Source organism: Mustelus asterias, chromosome 20, assembly GCF_964213995.1.
Source record: "Mustelus asterias chromosome 20, sMusAst1.hap1.1, whole genome shotgun sequence".
In the NCBI taxonomy this organism is placed as follows: domain Eukaryota; kingdom Metazoa; phylum Chordata; class Chondrichthyes; order Carcharhiniformes; family Triakidae; genus Mustelus; species Mustelus asterias.
In genome coordinates, this window is record NC_135820.1 from 56,328,158 (window position 1) to 56,347,152 (window position 18,995).

An 18,995-nucleotide genomic window follows, 5' to 3' on the forward strand; every position below is an offset into this window, starting at 1 on the left:
ATCTATCTTAAGATAACTGTGTCAGATATTACAGTACTGCTGTGTTCATTACCTAAAGTACCATTCCACCTTAATTAACACAGGTAAGATTTTCCTTCTTTTTGTTTGTGTTAGCAAAAAAGAAAAGCAGGGTCTGATGTCAGTAAAAAGTGGACACCGACATCTGTTTAATGCAGTGGTTAGCACTGCTGCCTCACAGCACCAGGCACCCGGGGTTCGAGTCCAGCCTCGGGTCACTGTCTGTGTGGAATTTGCACGTTCTCCCTGTGTCTGTGTGGGTTTCCTCCCATACTCCAAAGATGTGCGAGTTAGGTTGATTGACCCTGCCAAATTGCCCCAGAGTGTCAGGGGCATTGGCGGGGGTAAATAGATGGGGCCTGGGTAGGATTGTTATCAGCACTGGCTCGATGGGCCGACTGGACTCCTTCTGCACTGTAGGGATTCTCTGATTCTATGAGTTAGAAGAGGTGAAATCGGTCTTGACTAATAGCATTATCTAACTGGCACCCTCCTCAGAAGGGTGCAAAATCCCAATGTGCCTATTTTATTGCTGGTTTTAGCCTTGTTGAGAAGTAGCATTCCACTTTGTTAAATCAAACATTGTGTGGAACTCTGGAACAAGCCTGAACGAGGAGAAAGATTGAGAAGTGGAACTTTTGCAATAACAGAGGTGAATAGGAAATGCCCTGACATTGGTGAGAGGCTTGAATCCCTGAACATGGCAACAGTTTGTGGTTCAGAAGACAGAGGTCGCTGTTTATAGTTCAGTTTGAGGCTCAACTATATCATTTTACTGCAATACTAAAATATATTGCATTAGTGTTTGGCATAATATTGCTTGGTTCACGGTGGCAATAAAGACTAAAGCACATTGTTTGGGGGGGGCAAAAGAAAATCAGATCCTCATAAACCTACAAATTAGGATTGCAAATGTGTGAAAATAAAAGTTTGTAGCTTCACAATTAGTGAATGGGGTGGCACTGCTGCCTCACAGCGTCAGGGACCTGGGTTCGATTCCCGGCTTGGGTCACTGTCTGTGTGGCATTTGCACGTCCTCCCTGTGCCTGCGTGTCCAAATGTGTGCTGGTTAGGTGCACTGGCCATGCTAAATTCTCCCTCAGTGTACCCGAACAGGCGCCGGAGTGTGGCAACTCGGGGATTTTCACAGTAACTTCATTCCAGTGTGAATGTAAGCCTACTTGTGACTAATAAATAAACTTTGCTTTAAACGTACTACCTTGTAATTGATAGTCAGTCCGGATGCTTGATTTAATAAGTTTGCATGTTATGAGCTCAAAGATGAAATCTGCTTTGTAAAGCCACATGAGATAATCAAAGTATTCTGCACAAAAGCGCATCAGTTGAATTTGGAGTTTTATCCTGTACCTTGTATGAACCTGCTTTAGAATATAATTTGCTCAGGAATGTTTGGTCATGCAGTTTAGTAACTCTAACGGTATAATTCAAAATGGAATTTTAATAATGAAATTCATCAATCAGCAGTGTGGGAGTGAGTTCAAGGCTGGAGCCTCGAATCAGTTATTAACCACTTTCATTAATTTGGGGAAATGTTGGGTGTGAAGGTCACATTAACGGTATTCCTATTTCATTATCGTCAACTGCACGGATACAAACCACAGAAAATTTTTTTAAAAGTGCAAGCTGCTGTCGAACGGCCGAACAGGCGAGTCTTGCGATGAACATGTTCAGCGTGGAAGTAATCTAACTTACCTCTCGAACAAAAGAACAAGTGATTCTGTAAATGTTGATTTGATGAGTTTGTGCCGTGGTGGGGGGGAGCGGGGTGTGTGTGTGTGGGTGGGTGGGTGGAGCGTGGAATCTGATTACATTTTGGTGGTATAAAAAGAATGTAAGATGGATCAATTGATGGGAGCAACCAATCCTGCGCTTCATGACTACCTGAAAGATGCCTGTACTGATAATGGGCGAGACCACTTATCTGTCTGCCCTTACAACAGGTGTTTGGCCCTTTAAATATGGAAATGCAGTGCCTCCTAAGATTAATCCAGGTTTTATTCAATTCAATTCAACTTTTGTTCAATCTTTAACACAATAGCTAGCTCCATGCTTCACAGCTGGGTTAACGGACATTGAAATGTTCAGTGGTTTGAATAAGTCAGCAGCTGCTTGCGAAATTATAAAATAATAATTATTACCTGTGCATTGTGATTAAATATTAGTCTTCTGACTAATAGCATCACTTTCTAAGCAAGCATGTATTTCAAAACCTTTCACTTTGCAGATTGAGTCAAACATTATATAGAACAGCAAGATTTTCTTCCCCATCCCAGAATAATCTCAAAGACAACTTTGCAAAAAGGCCTTTCTCATGCTTGAGGCAAACACTATCGTTAATAAAAATGTTTTACATTTACATAAAATAGCTCACTTTCACATTCAAAGTAAGTGGACCACATTTTGCATATACTGCGTGTATTTCACATGCAAATGAGTGCTGATTTTGTGTCGGTATGAGCAGCTGAAATATCCGACCATTGTTTATTTTTTGGATAGTGATTATGTTGAGATTTGATATTGGTGAATAGGATGATCCTGATTTATTTTTAGTGGGCCTCTTGTACACGTCAGCAGCAAAGGCAGTCAACAATGCAGCCCTAGTTTCGGCAGAGACAGTGATCGCCAGGAAATGTTTCAATTCACTAATGACATATTTATGTCTGTAACAACTATCGCTTCTAAATTGTGAATGAAAGCCCATGACCTTGACACAACCTGAGTCAGTTCATCTTACAATAAGAAGTAGTCCCCACTAGAGTCATAGGCCGGGTTGTTATCGGCTCTTCCAGCCCATCGTTGGGCGGAGAGAGCTGGTAAAATCGCGCGAGAGCCGAGAAGTCATCATCATGACCAATTTCTCGGCTGTCGCGGTTTTGCGAGATTTCCGGCGTGGTCAGCTTCTCGCCAGAAATAGGCAAGAGGCTCAATAATTCATTCAGATTTATTTCAATGTTAATTTCCATCTGTTTAGCGAGCCCGGTGCTGAGTCATCCGGGCTCGCTTGCCTTTGTGGCCTCGCGGGTAGAGGTTCTCTCCGGCGAGGAAAACACCTGCTCCCCACGAATGGGGAATAGGTGCGTTGGCCTCGTCGGTGGGGCTGGAGACCATTGAGGCACCATGGGAAGGCCGAGAGCAGGGAGGGGGGGGGGGGGGGGGATGCCCCTTATGCAGTGCCAACTTGGCACTGCCACCCTGGCACCCTGGCATCTTGGCACTGCCAGCCTGGCACCTGGGTAATGACCACCAGGCATCTTGGCACTGTCCACCAGGGCTGGAGCCTATGGGGGTAAGGCCTATGGGATGGGTCCAGAAGGGGGCAGGGCCTGAAGGGGGTGGGGGGACCCACTGCCACTCTGCAACGCAATCAAATGGGGGGGGCGAGGGGGGCCCTGTGCTACGCAATCGGAACGGGGGACGGATGGTGCAATCGGTCTGGATGGCGGGTGGGTGCTGCATATTGGGTGGTGTGGGGCTCGTGGTTGGTCACGGGAGAGTTTGTGAGGCTGTTGCAATTGCGCATGTGCTGCACCAGAGGTCTGAAAATGAGCAATAGCTCCCTCTACAGTTGTTATTGCGCATGTGCAGCCTCAGAGGTACGTGCATGCGTGATAGCTCCCTTTGCAGGCTTGCTGGCAAATTAAGCCCAGCCCACAGCAGTTAGAAATAATCTAACCCATATTTTCAATGACTAAGTGCAGAAGACTGGGTGTGAAAACTCACCCAAAAATGGTTCAGGAACTCTCCCATTTTCACGCTAGCTGGACACTTAGAATCAATCTCATAAAATTCCACCCATAGAGTCATATACAGCTTTGGAAACAGGCCCTTCAGCCCAACTCGTCCATGCTGACCAGGTTTCCTAAACTGAACTCGTCCCATTTGCCTGCATTTGGCCCTTATCCCTCTGAATCTTTCCTATCCATGTACTTGTCCAAATGTCTTTTAAATGTTGTAATTGTAGCCGCCTCTCCCACCTCCTCTGGTAGCTCATTCCATATACACACCACCCTCTGTGTGAAAAAGTTGCCCCATAGGTCATAGAATCATACAATGCAGAAGAGGCCCTTCAGCCCATCGAGTCTACTTAGGCACGCAGGAAACACCTGAACTCCCACCTAATCTCATTGACCATATTGTCCATCCTTTTCTGAAATGAGCATCTTGCTTAATTCTTTTAAAATTGGCTCTTGGCATGTGGATATTGCGCAGCCCTGAGGATGTTAAGAGGTGCTACATAATGTAGGATCTGAGCCACATATAACATGGACTAGTTACCCAGGTTTTTGTCAACCACTTGTAGCTGCCTCCAGCCTCAAAACGTCCCGATTTACTATCTCGATTTCACAACCTACAATGGGGCACTTTGAACCCCGGGTTTGCTAGTCCAGAAGCATAACCGCTAGGCTATCCTAAAAAAAGTAAAGTTTATTTATTTGTCACAAGTAGGCTTACATTAACACTGCAATGAAGTTACTGTGAAAATCTCCTGGTCGCCACACTCCGGCGCCTGTTCGGGTACACTGAGGGAGAATTCAGCGTGGCCAATGCACCTAACCAGCACGTCTTTCGGACTGTGGGAGGAAACCGGAGCACCCGGAGGAAACCCACACAGACATGGGGAGAATGTGCAGACTCCACACAGACAGTGACCCAAGCCGGGAATCGAACCCGGGTCCCTGGCGCTGTGAGGCAGCAGTGCTAACCACAGTGCCACCCCAGGTGCTGAATGATGCTTTATAATCCATTTCACATCAGGCTTCTTTTTACCTTTGCTGCCTGTCCTAAACTGGAGCTGCTAAGGAATTCAACTTCTCCATTGTTGTGACACAAACCAGTGTTTGTTTTGGTACATTTTGCTCATAATAAAGCTCAGTTTTACAGATTTGAATATCTGTATAACTGTTACCAAATGTGGTGTTTGAACTGTGGCCCATAGGTTTCTTGCAGGTATGAGCTTCTGTCAATTTGACCCACAATGTTCAAGCAACTCAGCTTCAATCCCTGCAAGTGGATTGAAATGCAAGTTAGTGAGAAAATGGATTCAATTGTAAATGCAAGGATCTATAGAATGTTCCTCAGTGGCCCACAATGGGAAATTGCTTAAAGGGGCAAAGCTTTGAAATGTTGCAGTGTTCTGATTTAAAACCTCAGTCGTTAAAAATGTTTTGATTCAGTGATAATTGCAGTGCAACCGTTTGTGCCTGACCTCCACCTCATCTTTGACCTTCACCAGACATAATGCTCTAAGCGTATCCTGTTTTCCTTCCATAGCTTACCATCTCTAGGAAGTTGTTGGAACTGGGCTAGAGAAAGATTCAAGATATAATGTGGTGGCAGTCTTCTAAAGATTGTTATATTTACTTTGGAGCCTCCTATAACATCATCAAGAGCTGTGCCTATTAAAATCAAGTATTGCTATGCTGTATGTACCAGGACTATTCTTAACAACATTTCTCATTTTCACCCCCTCTCCCTTGCTCCCCACAAACTTTTGCCATTGGAATTTTTACAGACCACTAAATAATCGCCACCGTCCACCAGTAGAATGATTTCAAAACGCGCATCCTTATTTAAAAATCTCCACAGTCACACTCCATTCTACTTTCACAATTTCCTCTAATAATAAGAATTAGCTCACATGCCCTGTTCCTATAACTCACGCTCGCTGTGTGCACCCCGCGATGACAACGATTTGAACCATCGCAGCCTTGCACTCTGGAATATTCTCAGTAAAATCCTTGCACCTCGCTACATCTCTCCTCACCTTCAAATGCATCTTCAAAATCCATCTCGGTAACCTAACCTTAAGGCCATTTTCTCTACCCTCTGCGCCTCTTCATTTCCCGGAATCGTTTTGTAAAGTGCCGTGGGAAATTTTGTTATGTCAATGGTGACGTGTTCAAGTTCAAGTTGCTGCTGTTGTATTATTGACTGACCTGCAGCTAGCACTGGTGCGATTAGTGAAAAACAAACTGGTCTCTAACTATTTACAGGATGTGTAGGTAGTTCAGAGTTGTAGCAGTTTTTCAGCTTCTAGAGGGGGCAAGTTATGAAACATAACTGAATTAGCCTCTGCCTCGGGAGAGCAGAGCCAGCGATATGTTCAAAACTTACTTCATAAGCTCAGGGTCCTCTTTATCATCCTTGGTCGGTGTTAATTTCTGTCCACTTTTCTTTGCACGTGGGCACCCTGACAAGCTGTAAAAACAACCAGAATGGGACTGACTCACAGTGAAGGGTATGAACTGCTGCTGCTTGATATCAACGCATCTCACACAAATGAATAATTGTGGTGATAGTTGAGAAGATATATGGATGGAAACTGTTTGCAATAACAGCTTATCAACACTTAGTGGGGTAGATTTTAACTTTCGGGTGGCCGTCTGGTGGTGTGCACTTGATGTCTTGCCCATTCCTGCTATCGGAAAGCCGGGGTCAGTTAGAGGACCGGGCTTCATGTCCATGGCACTGGTGAGCAACAGGTACAGGATGTGTGTCCTGCTGCATCTTGCTGACTCTGGGCCAGTGGAATGTCAGGCAGTCACTCTAGCCCACAGGTAAGTCCAGGGAACTGAATATGGATGGGGCAATGACCCACAGTCTTGTTGTGGAGTCATGGCGAGCACTCCAAGTCCTTTTGGCCGTGCAAAAATTTAACCTAGAGACTTTTGGAGCAGACAGCATTAGTGCCTTTAAGTCTGCTGAACGCCAGGATAAATGGGTGACACCCACTCCAGCTATGGGTCCTTGAAAAATAGTCGGCCTCCTAACTATGTCATAGTATCTTGATATGCACAATAAAGAGGCCTATGGTCTTAAACAGTGTGTCCTCTGGCTGCCCAATGGAAGGCCCCCTTACAAATGTGCTGACCAGAGCACCTACATTTGCAGTCTATTGCGCCATCAAGGCCGAGTAGGCCAAATTAAAAGTGGCCCCAATTTGTTTGAGTAACATTTCTCTGTCAGAGGTGTGTGAACCCATTTAAATTAAACAGGCCATCTCCATTGAAATAATGAGCATACAATGACGTTCAGTGTTAGTGTGCTATTATTGCCAACAGTAATTTCCACTCCATAGTTACAGCATAAAGCCTTTCAGGGTAGTCGGTCATTCTGTTAAGCTTTTGATTCCTAGATTGTACAGAAGAGATATCTCATAGCAAACTACTTTAATGCCTTGTCATTAATTTAAAAATGAATAATGAATTTGAGACATCTATTAATAAGGCAGATTAGGGGCTGGTAAGATAATTAAACCATCCTGTACTTGAACAGTTTAAAAATATACAGAATTTACATAAAAATTGACCACTAATTTCAAGGAAAATCATCACCCATAAAACCTAGACCTTGTTAATGCTGAAGAGATTGGAAGGTTTCTTTCTATTTCTTGATTCACGCTTGTATTTTAAACAGTTCAGCACAGAATAGTTCAGGTTCAGGTTCTGTCTGCAACACATAACTTAAAGCTGCAAAGTGGTTTCCAAACATTTCAATATGGGGAACTCCCTTAAAATACCGACCACACCTTTTGATATCCTCTCCTCTAACCTCAGGGAAAGACAGTGTCAGCTAACTAAAGGAAACCAATGCTTTCATTGTAGAAATTAATTTTCTTAATATACAACAACAAAAGCCAATCAACAAGTACAGAAAAAAATATAGAATTCAGAGCTCTCGAGTGTTGCTGGCACATGGTCAGATGGATCCCGTAGGGTTTGCGGACCCTGGTTTTAAAAACTGATGAACTACATTAGCATCTCTGGCTAAGAGACAACCCACCAGATATTAAAGCACTCTAGCTGATCAGTGTTCTGGGCCTCACCTTCTGTGAGAAGTATAGTTCCCTGTCACATGACCAGACCCATCACAACCAGGAGTTGGGCACCTTAAAATGAAATGAAACTTACTTTAGCATATTTAGTAGAATCCTTTTACGTGTAATCAGGCAGGACAGACAAAAGACTTGCTTATAAGTTGAATCACACAAGAATAGCTACAACAGCAATGACTGAGGTTCAACTCACAAAGGATTTATTGATCTGGTAAAATGCAATTTCCTCTTCTGCCAAATTATGGAAAAACTGCAGAAGGAGGCATTTAACCATTCAGCAAAACTTTATAAATAGGAGCCTGATACAACAGCAATGCCATTTACAGATACAACATAATAAAAACGTGTAAAAGACCTATGGATGTTAATGGTTGAACAAATTTTTATATGAGAGCTTTAAAAAGCATAAATCAATTAAAAAATTGATCAGTTTAGATTTGCACCTCCACAAATTTGAGTGTAACTCACTTACAATCGTCATGAGTTGCAGCAAATATATTTTCCTGGATATCAGAAAATGATTCAAATGTCAAACAGTTGCAAGAAGTGTAAGGAAATGATGTGATGTGGCTGAAATGCAGGAGTTATAAAAACCAAACATACCTGAGTTCTGAGGAGTGGGCAGCCATGAGATTTCTTAGACTTTTATCTGCTAAAGGACAACCAGACAGGCTGCAATAGAAAAAAACAATAGAATTGCATAAAATGTATTGTTAAACATCAAGTGAGTCATTTATTAAATGTTTGCTGCGTTGTACATAACTGATTGGTAACTGCATTGCAAAAGAAAACAAAATACCTGCGATGCGAGGCATAATTTCCAGTTATATGACCACTGCCATCACATCCAGGGGTTGGGCAACTGAGAGAAAATTGAAGAAACACCGAATAGTTAGAATTTTACCTGTAGTAACTGCAAGAAAGAAATGTGTCTGAACAAAACTAAATAAAACTGTCTTATCCATTGGGGTCTTCAGCTCTTGATCCAATTAATCACATAACAATGCTTTTCTCTCCAAAAAATGTTTTGTAGATACAAAACGTATTTTTTCTTTGTCTATTTTTTCTCACTGGAAGAGCTGTTTGTCACTACCAGCTTGAATGAGAGGATGGTATGATATCTATGACTGATTTGATGAAAGGTGCTTACTATACAGTGAGCTGCCCATCTCAATTTCCCCATGATAACACATCCATGTATCATTAGTGATGCAATAGGCATGTAGAAATTCAGTCTCAATGACAGGGATGCTGAAATACCACTGCAGTTCAGGGGCTCAGAACCGTGACAATTTGCTTTGGTGGCAGACACTCTATCACCGTGGCACCCAGAGAAACTTAACATAACATTTCAGGCATGCCAATCCTTCTTGTTTATTCACTGTCTGCAGGTAACAAAGCTCTCAAGCAGCGCGGTTATTTACGTTATTAATTCTTTCTTGGCATCCTTGCATGAAAATTTCATTTTGAGGCTGGAGCTCGTGACCTCTCCTGGGTACTTTTTATCTTCTAGACTTTCATCCATCACTTCCAGATCTCCTGCCTCTGATGAGGGGAATGAAGAGGTGGCAGGTTCCATCTAGGATCACAGAATATAATTATTTTCAAAAGTACTTTATTAGTCACTACATTCCCTTCCCTCTTCCATTGTCTCATAAAGATCTGATGATCATGAGTTGGCTGCCTCTTGTCAGAAATGATAATCCATTAAGTTTTGAATTTCTCAGAGTGACAGCTACATAACAGCCTTATTACGGAATGGAAATTGGCTATGCAAACTTCCTATTTTCAATTGATGCCAAAACCATTTTAAAATTGTCTTCCAAGTACTCTGCCGTCAGAAATAAAAACAGAAAATGCTGGAAAACCTCAGCAGGTCTGACAGCATCTGTGGAAAGAGAAACAGAGTTAACATTTTGAGTCTGTGTGACTCTCCTTCAGAGCAAAAGAGAGGGAGAAATGTGATTGATTGTACACTGTTTAAGAGGGAGTGGAGCAAAGTAGAAGGTTAGGGATAGTTGGGAGCCAGGAGCCTATGAAACAGTCTAAACAATGCACCAGAAATCTCCTAGAACCAAGTCCAAACAGCATCAGGAGACCAGTAGGCTATTAAGGTTGCAGTATTTAAATATGATTTGCATTGGGACAGTTTCTTTGGAGATATTGTTGTTTCTATTGCTGTTTTTCTTTTAATAACACAGCCTACCAGGGTCCTACTGTTTGTGACATCTAAGATGCAGTCATATAGCACAGGAAGTTTGATTTCAATAATATTGTAACGTGAAATAGGGCTCTGCTCCCTGACTGGTCGATTTTAATGTTTTGAGGATGCAGATCGGTGTATTCACATTCTGAAAGCAATAAAATTGCAGTAAGTTTTTAGTGTACTTCGTTTACTATATTTATTTTAAGAACCTAAATAACACAAATACATTATGAGTAAAAGCAGGGAGGTATTTAACAATTAATGACCCAGATATGAACAATTTTAGATAATAAATCTGCAAAAAGAATTTTTTTAGAGAGAAGTAGCAGTATTCATACATATACTGTACTGCTGCACATTCTCAACACGGTATTTGTGTAGGACACAATGATTTGATTTGATTTACTATTGTCACATGTATTAGTATACAGTGAAAAGTATTGTTTCTTGCACGCTATACAGACAAAAGCATACTGTTCACTGAGAAGGAAGGGAGAAAGTGCAGAATGTAGTGTTACAGTCATAGCTAGGGTGTAGAGAATGATCAACTGTGTGTTAATGTGCATAATTTGCAGAATGTGCATAATGCATAATCATTTAATATACTTCAGGTTAGAGAAGTGGAGACAGTAAGGCTGGTCAGGATGGCATGCTTAAACCTGGTTTCACCTGTCACTTATGTTATACTCCACATGTTATGCAGGCCAATTGGTGAAAGTTGGATTTCTGGGAACAACAGGGTCAGATTTAAGTCCTGGGCTATGGAATTATGCTGCATACAGAAGTGCTTTGTTAATGTGCATACAGAAGTGCTTTGTATGATGTGAAAGTATCCAGAACTACAGAACAAGTATAAAACTTGAATCAAGGCTTCCATGCATTATCCTCCCTGTATGCGTTTTCTGTTCATTTGTGGACATCACTGCCAAAGCCAGAATTAAGTCTCACCACACCAGGTTAAAGTCCAACAGGTTTATTTGGAATCACAAGCTTTCGGAGCGGTGACTCACCCGATGAAGGAGCAGCGCTCTGAAAGCTCGTGATTCCAAAAAACCTGTTAAGACTTTAACCTGGTGTTGTGATACTTCTTACTGTGCCCACCCCAGTCCAATGCCGGCTTCTCCACATCAAAGCTACAATTTATTGCCCATCCCTGATTGTCCTTGGAAAGATGTTGGTCAGTCACTTTTTTGAACTGCTCCAGATCTTTTGGTGCAGATATACTCATAGTGCTTACTGCAAATTAAATGTTTCTTGAGGTACTACTTTAGTTCATTTTTAATTCACGTATGCTCCATGTTGAAAAGTGCTGTGATCTGAAATTTAAGTTAGATCAGCACACAATGTAAATGCCACCATAAAACACCTTCTATCCAGCTGTTACAGTCTCTTGGGTCCAATTTCCCTCCGCTGTGGTCTGGGTCTAAATGCAAAATGAGATTTTCATACTTGGCAGGTGTTTTCACTGAAGAATCAGAAAAGAACAGAGCACCTGTTCACATACTGTGCTTTATATTTCATATTTCCCCACTGACAGTCACAAATGAATTCCAGGATTGGAGAGAGTTAAGGCTCACTTATGTGTAGCAAGCTTCTTTTTTTTTGTAAATAAAACATTTTAAGATGATCTAATATGGCAAGACACTTATACATGTTTGCACTGAGTCAAAGAATAACAATAATCAAAATTTCCCACATGGATAGTTCTAGATCTGAGCTGACTCACCAGGCAGGAGAGAGAAATTGGACGTTGAGTCAACATTGGTCATCTTTATGAGTCAGTCATTACTTGCAGGAGAATAAAGGGAAAAAGGGAAACTGATAAAAGCAGGGTTGAAATGAGGAGTGGAATCCGTGAGCAGTGTCAGGGCCTTGCCTGCCAGATGGAGAGGCGGCGAGAGAGCCACAGTGCCTCTTTTTGGGAAGCCCCGCCCATTACAAGCCAATTGAGGACTGCCAAGATCACTGGCTGACGGAACTGCCACTGGCGTGAGCTGCCAGCCAATCAGAGGTCACAGTATCATGGAGGACCTGTGGGGAGTGGGGAAGGGGTTTGCATTATGGGGGAATGCAGGGATAGGTAGGCAAGGGGGGGCAGTAGCTAGGGTAAGGGGCTAACTCTCAGTGGCCACCCAATCCCCCCCACCCAGTGGGTGACAAGCGAGCTTTACCTGTTCTGCATGTCACATGGTGACAGGCCAGCTGGCAGCTGGGTTAATCCCAGTGGCGGCAGGATGAATGGTCATTAATTAGCTACTTAATTGGCAGTGGGGCGGGAAGATCGACCATGGGCTTTCCAGACCAGAACTTAATTTTGGTGGAGATGGAAAGGTGGCGGGATTCTGGTTTGCCACCATGCTGCCTAATTACATGCCCTTCCCGTCTCCAGAATCGCCACCAGTGACAGCAGAAGATTCCACCCAAAGTACTTTGAACCAAGTGATGTTTTATGTTGTTTCATTTATCAGATAACTGAATATGTTCATAAACTAAATGGTGTGTTTTTGTTTCAACTTTTGTTGTTGGTGTCACTGACTTTCCAGGAAACAAGAGCATATTTCTCAGGAGCAGTCAATTAAGCGTGACCTGTCCAAGAACTCACCTCTTCACACTCTTCCTCCCTTGGTCTGCTTGGCTTTGTGTAGTCAATTGGGCCATCATATTCATCCTGTTTGGAAGTTTGACTGGACTGTGGAGAACCCATTACGCTGCTACATGTGCTGTTGCTTCCATGAAGGTAGGAGGAAGGTAAATCTGCTGACCTGACATTCGAGCTGATTGCAGAAAACACATTTTCCCTTTTGCGGTTTTTATTCATGCTGAGATCCAGGGTTCCATTTTCATCCACCTCAATATCCATATTCTGAAAAATAATAAGGGTTTCAACTGAAACTACTTTTTTATATTTTTCGAAAATTCAATGATATAATTTTGTTACTTTGGTCAGCAAGATTAACATAGATTAACATTATGATGGGATCTCCACATTGCTCACAGTAAATTGTTGGGTATACTGTTTTATATAAGGCAAGAGGGTGACACAACCTTTCATACAATGTATTATTCTGCCATACAATAGAGCTGTGTGTAAACTGTTTCATCCCTTAAAGGCCACCAAGTCAAAATGGCATGTTTAGGCTCATGCTGAGGTTGACGGAAGGGTGTATGTTTCTGGGCGGCAGCTTGCAAATCCTTGGCTCTTCCTAAGATCAGAGGGAACCAGGATTGCAGGATAACTCTTATTTTGTTTATTTTTCTTAAGTATGCAACATAAAATTTGCATTTGTGGCAACTGTGACAGTCATGTCTCAAAACATTCCTGTGCGTATACTACTGTTAACTATGTGAGCTGATGACAATAATGAACTGCAACACATATATTTGGGTAGCTTTAGCTGTTGGTTTTGTCTGCCGCCAAAGAATCCTAAGATGTTCCAACCCTGGAATTATACCTGCCTCCTTCTAAACAACACATCTAGCAATAGAGTTAGTGGAATGCAGTGACCTACCTTAGAGGGATGATCCTGATGCTTAGTGCTTAGATTCTCTGGCATTTCCCAACAACGTGTAGATAGATTGAGGATCGCTGTGGCAGCCATATGTGCAGCTTCTGCATCATGAGCATAGTCGTAGCCACCGGATGAGGATGAGGTTTTAACGTAGTTAGTAGACAGACTGTGACTGGGTGAGGAGGCCTTTGGGAATGGTTTTGCTGTACAGGAAAATATAGGATATTAAATAAGTCAGCAAGATTCAATTTCAAATTATTTCAACATTAATTCCATGGCTCACGAAATGATGTAGATCATATCGAGAGAACAGCTGATTTCAGCAGATCTAGATTCTGAACAGTTTTAACCTTTGCAGGTGTAATGCAGGTAATTGTGGCTGATTGAGGTGCGATTGGAAATAATCATAAATGCAGATATTTAAGATACTATTTATGTTGCCATTTAAGTATCAGCTTTGTCATTTTGTTTGGCAGAATTTTCATGCTAAAATTGCTAATAACACAATCAATTCAGTAGTGCTTAATGTGAAGTGTGAAATAAATTGCTTTTGTGTCACTCCTAATATCAAGTGACAGAGGCTGTGGTTTCCAGCTTTCATTCAACCTTGATGTTTGATCATTTTGGGTTTCAAAATACATACTTACATTTAAAGGTTTTGGGTGAGCTTTCAGATGCCTGAAGTTTCGGAGCAATCACACGTTTCCCAAACACCTGTGCGTCAAAACTAGCGTAATCAAATGTAACCTTGGAGTACTTCTCCAACTCCTTCGCTAGGTTAGCACGAGGGGTGACCGGCAGCATATTAGGCCTGTAGCTATAGTGTGGAATCTCCAACTGCTTCACAAAGCACATCGGCCTGTAAGTCACAAAGAGTTAAAATTCAATTGCAAAGCAAGGTCCAAACAATGTCTCATTCCATTTATTTGGAGGTGTCATTTTGAATGAGCAAAGTCGTCTTCAGTTTCATTCATTTTGCGCAAACAACATTAGTTTGTGCAAAAATGTAAAATAACCTTTAAACTTAATCAAGCTGACAGTGCCTGCCAGTTTCTCCTAGAGTGGAAATTTCCGGATGTCAGCTCACTTTCAGACCGTCACAAGAATAAGATAGATCCAAATTTGTATCATCAAGGTTGCCACCTTGTAGTAATCTACCTGAATTTTTTTTGTATTCATTCGTGGGAACTGGCTGGCCAGCATTCATTGCCCATCCCTAGTTACCCTTGTACAGAGGGCAGTGGAGAGTCAACTACATTGCTGTGGCTCTGTAAGCCAGACTAGGTAAGGACAGCAGATTTCCTTCCCTGAAGGACATTAGTGAACCAGGTGGGTTTTTCCGACAATCGACAATGGTTTCACGGTCATCAGTAGATGCTTAATTCCAGCCATTTAATGCCATATGAATGTCATGTGTGGAAACTTTGCTGATATTGATGCACTCCATCCATATTTTATTAGATTTATTATTTGAGTTTATTGTAATATCTGTAGCTCTGATACTTTACAAATTTGCGCACTTGGTCCTGACCTTTCCCAGTGGAAATGAATATCGGAAATTCATTTCAAGGATGAAGGTCAGTGAACCTGCTGGATTGTTCTCCAATGGATGGAAAATCCTGCAGGATGTGCTGATTGCTGTGCCCGAATTCCCATTAAGTGCTCCTGGTCTAGTAAAGCCGTGTGGGAAACAAAAATGGGCAGTACGGTGGCACAGTGGTTAGCGCTGCTGCCTCACAGTGCCAGGGACCCGGGTTTGATTCCCGGCTTGGGTCACTGTCTGTGTGGAGTTTGCACGTTCTCCCTGTGTCTGCATGTGTTTCCTCCGGGTGCTCCGGTTTCCTCCCACTGTCCAAAGATGTGCGGGTTAGGTGGATTGGCCATGCTAAATTTCCCCTTAGTGTCAGGGGGACTAGCTAGGGTAAATGCATGGGGTTATGGGGATAGGGCCTGGGTGGGATTGCGGTCGGTGCAGACTGGATGGGCCGAATGGCCTCCTTCTGCACTGTGGGATTCTATGATATGCAGCAAGTGTGAACAACCATAGTTGTATGTGTTTGCATATTCTAAGATACCCTTTACATTGCTTTTTAGAACTCAGAGTCAAAATGTTATGCAAAGTTCCCGTGCTAAAATTGATAACACCAAAAATACTTTATTAGAAAACGTAAAGAGTAATTTGCAGACCATGTCATTTCAGGATCTGTGTGTGTAAGCAGGATATCTGATTTTGTAATCATCTAAATAGTGCTGCACAGAAGGTGTTTTCTTTAATTTGCTCTAATCTTTGCAGCTTTCTCTGATTTGCCTTAGGCCCTTTGGAACAGTAAACCTACCTCAGCACTCTGTCAGAACTTTGGCTGCTCTTGGGAGATTCACTGTTGTGCTGTTTCTCGTGAGATTTTGCCAGTTTCTCAGCGGCAGCGATGGGACATCCAGAAAGGCTGGGACAAAGAAAGCAGCAATTTAAGTTAGCTACACTTTTGAGGACAGCTTTTCATCAAAAAGATATTTTTAAAAAACGATATATCTATTTTGGCTGCATTTTGTGGATGGTCCTGTACAAACCCTTCACAATCTTGCACATAGTCCATCCATCATTCTTTGAATGTAAGGATTAACCCCTTTGTTATAAACGTGCCATGCAGAAAAAAGTACCAGACAAGAAATAGTTTCTTTAATTTCTAGAATACTGCAAGTAAATAAATTTGCAACACTATTTTGTTACTGATTGTATTCGGTATTTCCTTTCATCCGGCAAGGTAACTATTAAATCAACTTGAAGGTTGTGTACATTTAACTCTATATTAGATTGTAGAACTTAATGGTAAAAAAAAATAAGTAGATTTATTTATATAGCACATTTCATTATTTCAGCTTGCCTCAAAACACTTCATAGGCAATATGTCACCAGAAGTCCTGCTGCCCAATGAAGTGGGATCATCTCTTGCTTTTGACCCCGAAAGCGTGACTTCATCCCCACCAGAAAACTACAGTCCTTACCTGAAAGACAGCCTCTGACCGTGCAACACACCCTCAGTGTCAGCCTGGATATCTGGTTGGGTGAGGGGGAAGTTGAACCCATGACTTTCTGACATGCAGGTGAATGCGCTACAACTGGGCCAGCTGACCAAGGCTTGTAACCATGGTTTCTGCTCCAATATATGTGCTCGAATGTTAGGTGAGGACAAGATCAGGTTCAGTTGTGATGCTTCCCAGGAGGTACCGGACAATGATCAAAAACAGCTATTTTTTTTTTTCCTTCTCCCCTAAACCAGGGCAGGGAGGCCAAATGTACCCTGGTGGAGATGTGCAAAGTCAGCACTGGCTGTGAGTGGCACATGGGAACTTGCGGTTTTGGGTGGCTCAACTTCTCACTGAGTACTTACATTCAGCCACACACAGTGCAAATGAGTAGCAATGTGTCAACAGAATGAGAGTTCCACATTGGCCGGGGCATCAGGTAGCAGAAGTTACTCCAGGAAAGTCTAAACAGGTCAATCTTGCACAGCTTCTAGCATTCTGTTCTGAGACAGAGTCCTGGGAGTAGGCACTTTTTTCCCTCTCTCTATAAAAACTATTTTGCCATAATTAATGTTGTTGTTCATTTCTTTCAGAAATCATTACCTGATTGAGGTGAGAGGCGACAGTGTGCTGCCAGGTCTCTGCCTTTAGTAGCTGTTAGGTCATAATCCCCTCCCTTACACTGGGGAACTGTCCAGCATTGCAGCTGCTGACAGATTAACCATGACTATATGGTGTAGTGCACCGAAGCATTAATGTGCCAACTACCTGCCTGCTCTGGAAATTAGGAAATCATTTGTTAATCCTCCTTAAAAAGCCAAAAGAATTGACACAAGCCATCTTTTTTCCCCCAAGGTTAAATAAAGAACAAAAGGTTCAGATTTTGAAAATAACCAAACGCTTCAAGAATAAATTTGAGCTGGATTTAACATCCACTCCAGTACACTGTCGTACAACGGTTCTTCAGCATCTTTCACTTTCAAGTAATGTCAAAGTATAATGAATCAGTATAATGAAGAGAGTGCCCCTACCTCCTGTGTGTATTGCGGTTGCTGTTGACATGCCCCTGTCCTGTGCAGCCTGGCGTGGGACACTTCAAAACATTTTCATGCATGGCAAGAACTGAATATGCAATTGAAAAGCAAAAAGTATCAAACACTGACTGCCTTTTCACAAGTAGTATCATCATGTCATGCTGGCATTCAGATGAAGCTTGTAAAATGTAAATTGTTTGGGCAGTTTTACTTTTTGGCCAGTTTCATCTGAGCTTTAGTTTCATGGCGGAAATCATAAGCATCAGGTAAGATGGCTATTCTTCATGGGGGGCGACTCTCCCAGCCCAGCGCAATGGGTCAGGAGACATGAGGGGAGGCCGTTTAGTGGGCACCCCGCTGGGCGCCACGACCTTCGTACATTTCCGGCTCCATGATTTCTGGACATTTCTGACGCATGGCTGATTTAAATATTTAAATTTAAATTTCCCTATCAGTAGTGGACCCGGGACTGAAGCCTCCGGGCCTGCTAGCGTCTCTTTCTCCCCCGCTGCCAGGAATGGTTCAATCCAGCGGGGTTTACTCCTGCTCCCCATAAATGGAGCACCTTGGCATTGCCCGCTCGGCATCGAGCAGTGCCAGGGGGTGGGGCCACAGAGGGTGGAGCCTATGGGGCGATCTATGGATTGCGGGGCCTATGGAGGGACAATGTGGAGTTGCGGGGCTGGCCAGCGATTGGGAGGCCAGCAGTGCGGGGCCACTGCACATGCGCCGATCTCGGCACTGACAGATCGATACATGTGCAGTGGCCCATTCGGTGCGATGCTGCTGGTCTCTCCAGTGCGAATAGGCCCCGTCCACTGATTTTCAGTGTGAATCTCACTAGGGCACTCTACAGTACTCAGAGTGTGAGAGATTCATTTTGAAAATCTTGCTAAAAAGATCGGCAGGGGTTACTCCAGTTTTCACGTGAATTCGGTACCTAGAATGTTTTAGGGAGAATCGCCCCCTATATGTGAATGCTGCAGGATACTTAACATTCGGAGGAGGGAATCACAATGGGAATTTGATTCTATCCTCACATACTATTCGCACTTAGAGTTTTCCGACAGGAGTCATTGGATAGCAATCAAGGGCAGGAACCCTGAGGCCAAGTGTACCACTTCTAACCGCTATCAACTCAGCACAGGCTAGCAAGGGGACTTGGAACCTTCTGGTCTGTACGACTCAGTTATAAGCTTATTTTACATACGAGTAAACCATGGAGGCACTGAATAGTACCAATTTAAATTATGAACATTTTAAAACACAGGAAGTAAACAAAAAGAGAATCATATCTCCATGGCTGTCATTACTGGAATTATTTTCAACTAATCAAGGTACAGGAGCTC

The 18,995-nt window shown here is 42.7% G+C and overlaps 1 protein-coding gene across 1 annotated transcript in view; it reads right to left on the reverse strand.

Annotated features, from left to right (window-relative positions):
- The window catches only part of LOC144508313 (myelin transcription factor 1-like), a 51,641-nt gene that overhangs the window by 27,296 nt on the left and 5,350 nt on the right, over positions 1 to 18,995 (reverse strand). Inside the window, exons 3-12 of the mRNA XM_078236139.1 lie at positions 17,644 to 17,734; positions 15,925 to 16,032; positions 14,236 to 14,447; positions 13,589 to 13,791; positions 12,682 to 12,942; positions 9,298 to 9,452; positions 8,673 to 8,735; positions 8,477 to 8,545; positions 7,865 to 7,927; positions 6,154 to 6,237 (exon numbers count right to left, since the gene is read on the reverse strand). Of these exons, the coding sequence (XP_078092265.1) occupies positions 6,154 to 6,237; positions 7,865 to 7,927; positions 8,477 to 8,545; positions 8,673 to 8,735; positions 9,298 to 9,452; positions 12,682 to 12,942; positions 13,589 to 13,791; positions 14,236 to 14,447; positions 15,925 to 16,032; positions 17,644 to 17,734 (1,309 nt within the window). The remainder of the gene's footprint in view (positions 1 to 6,153; positions 6,238 to 7,864; positions 7,928 to 8,476; positions 8,546 to 8,672; positions 8,736 to 9,297; positions 9,453 to 12,681; positions 12,943 to 13,588; positions 13,792 to 14,235; positions 14,448 to 15,924; positions 16,033 to 17,643; positions 17,735 to 18,995) is intronic.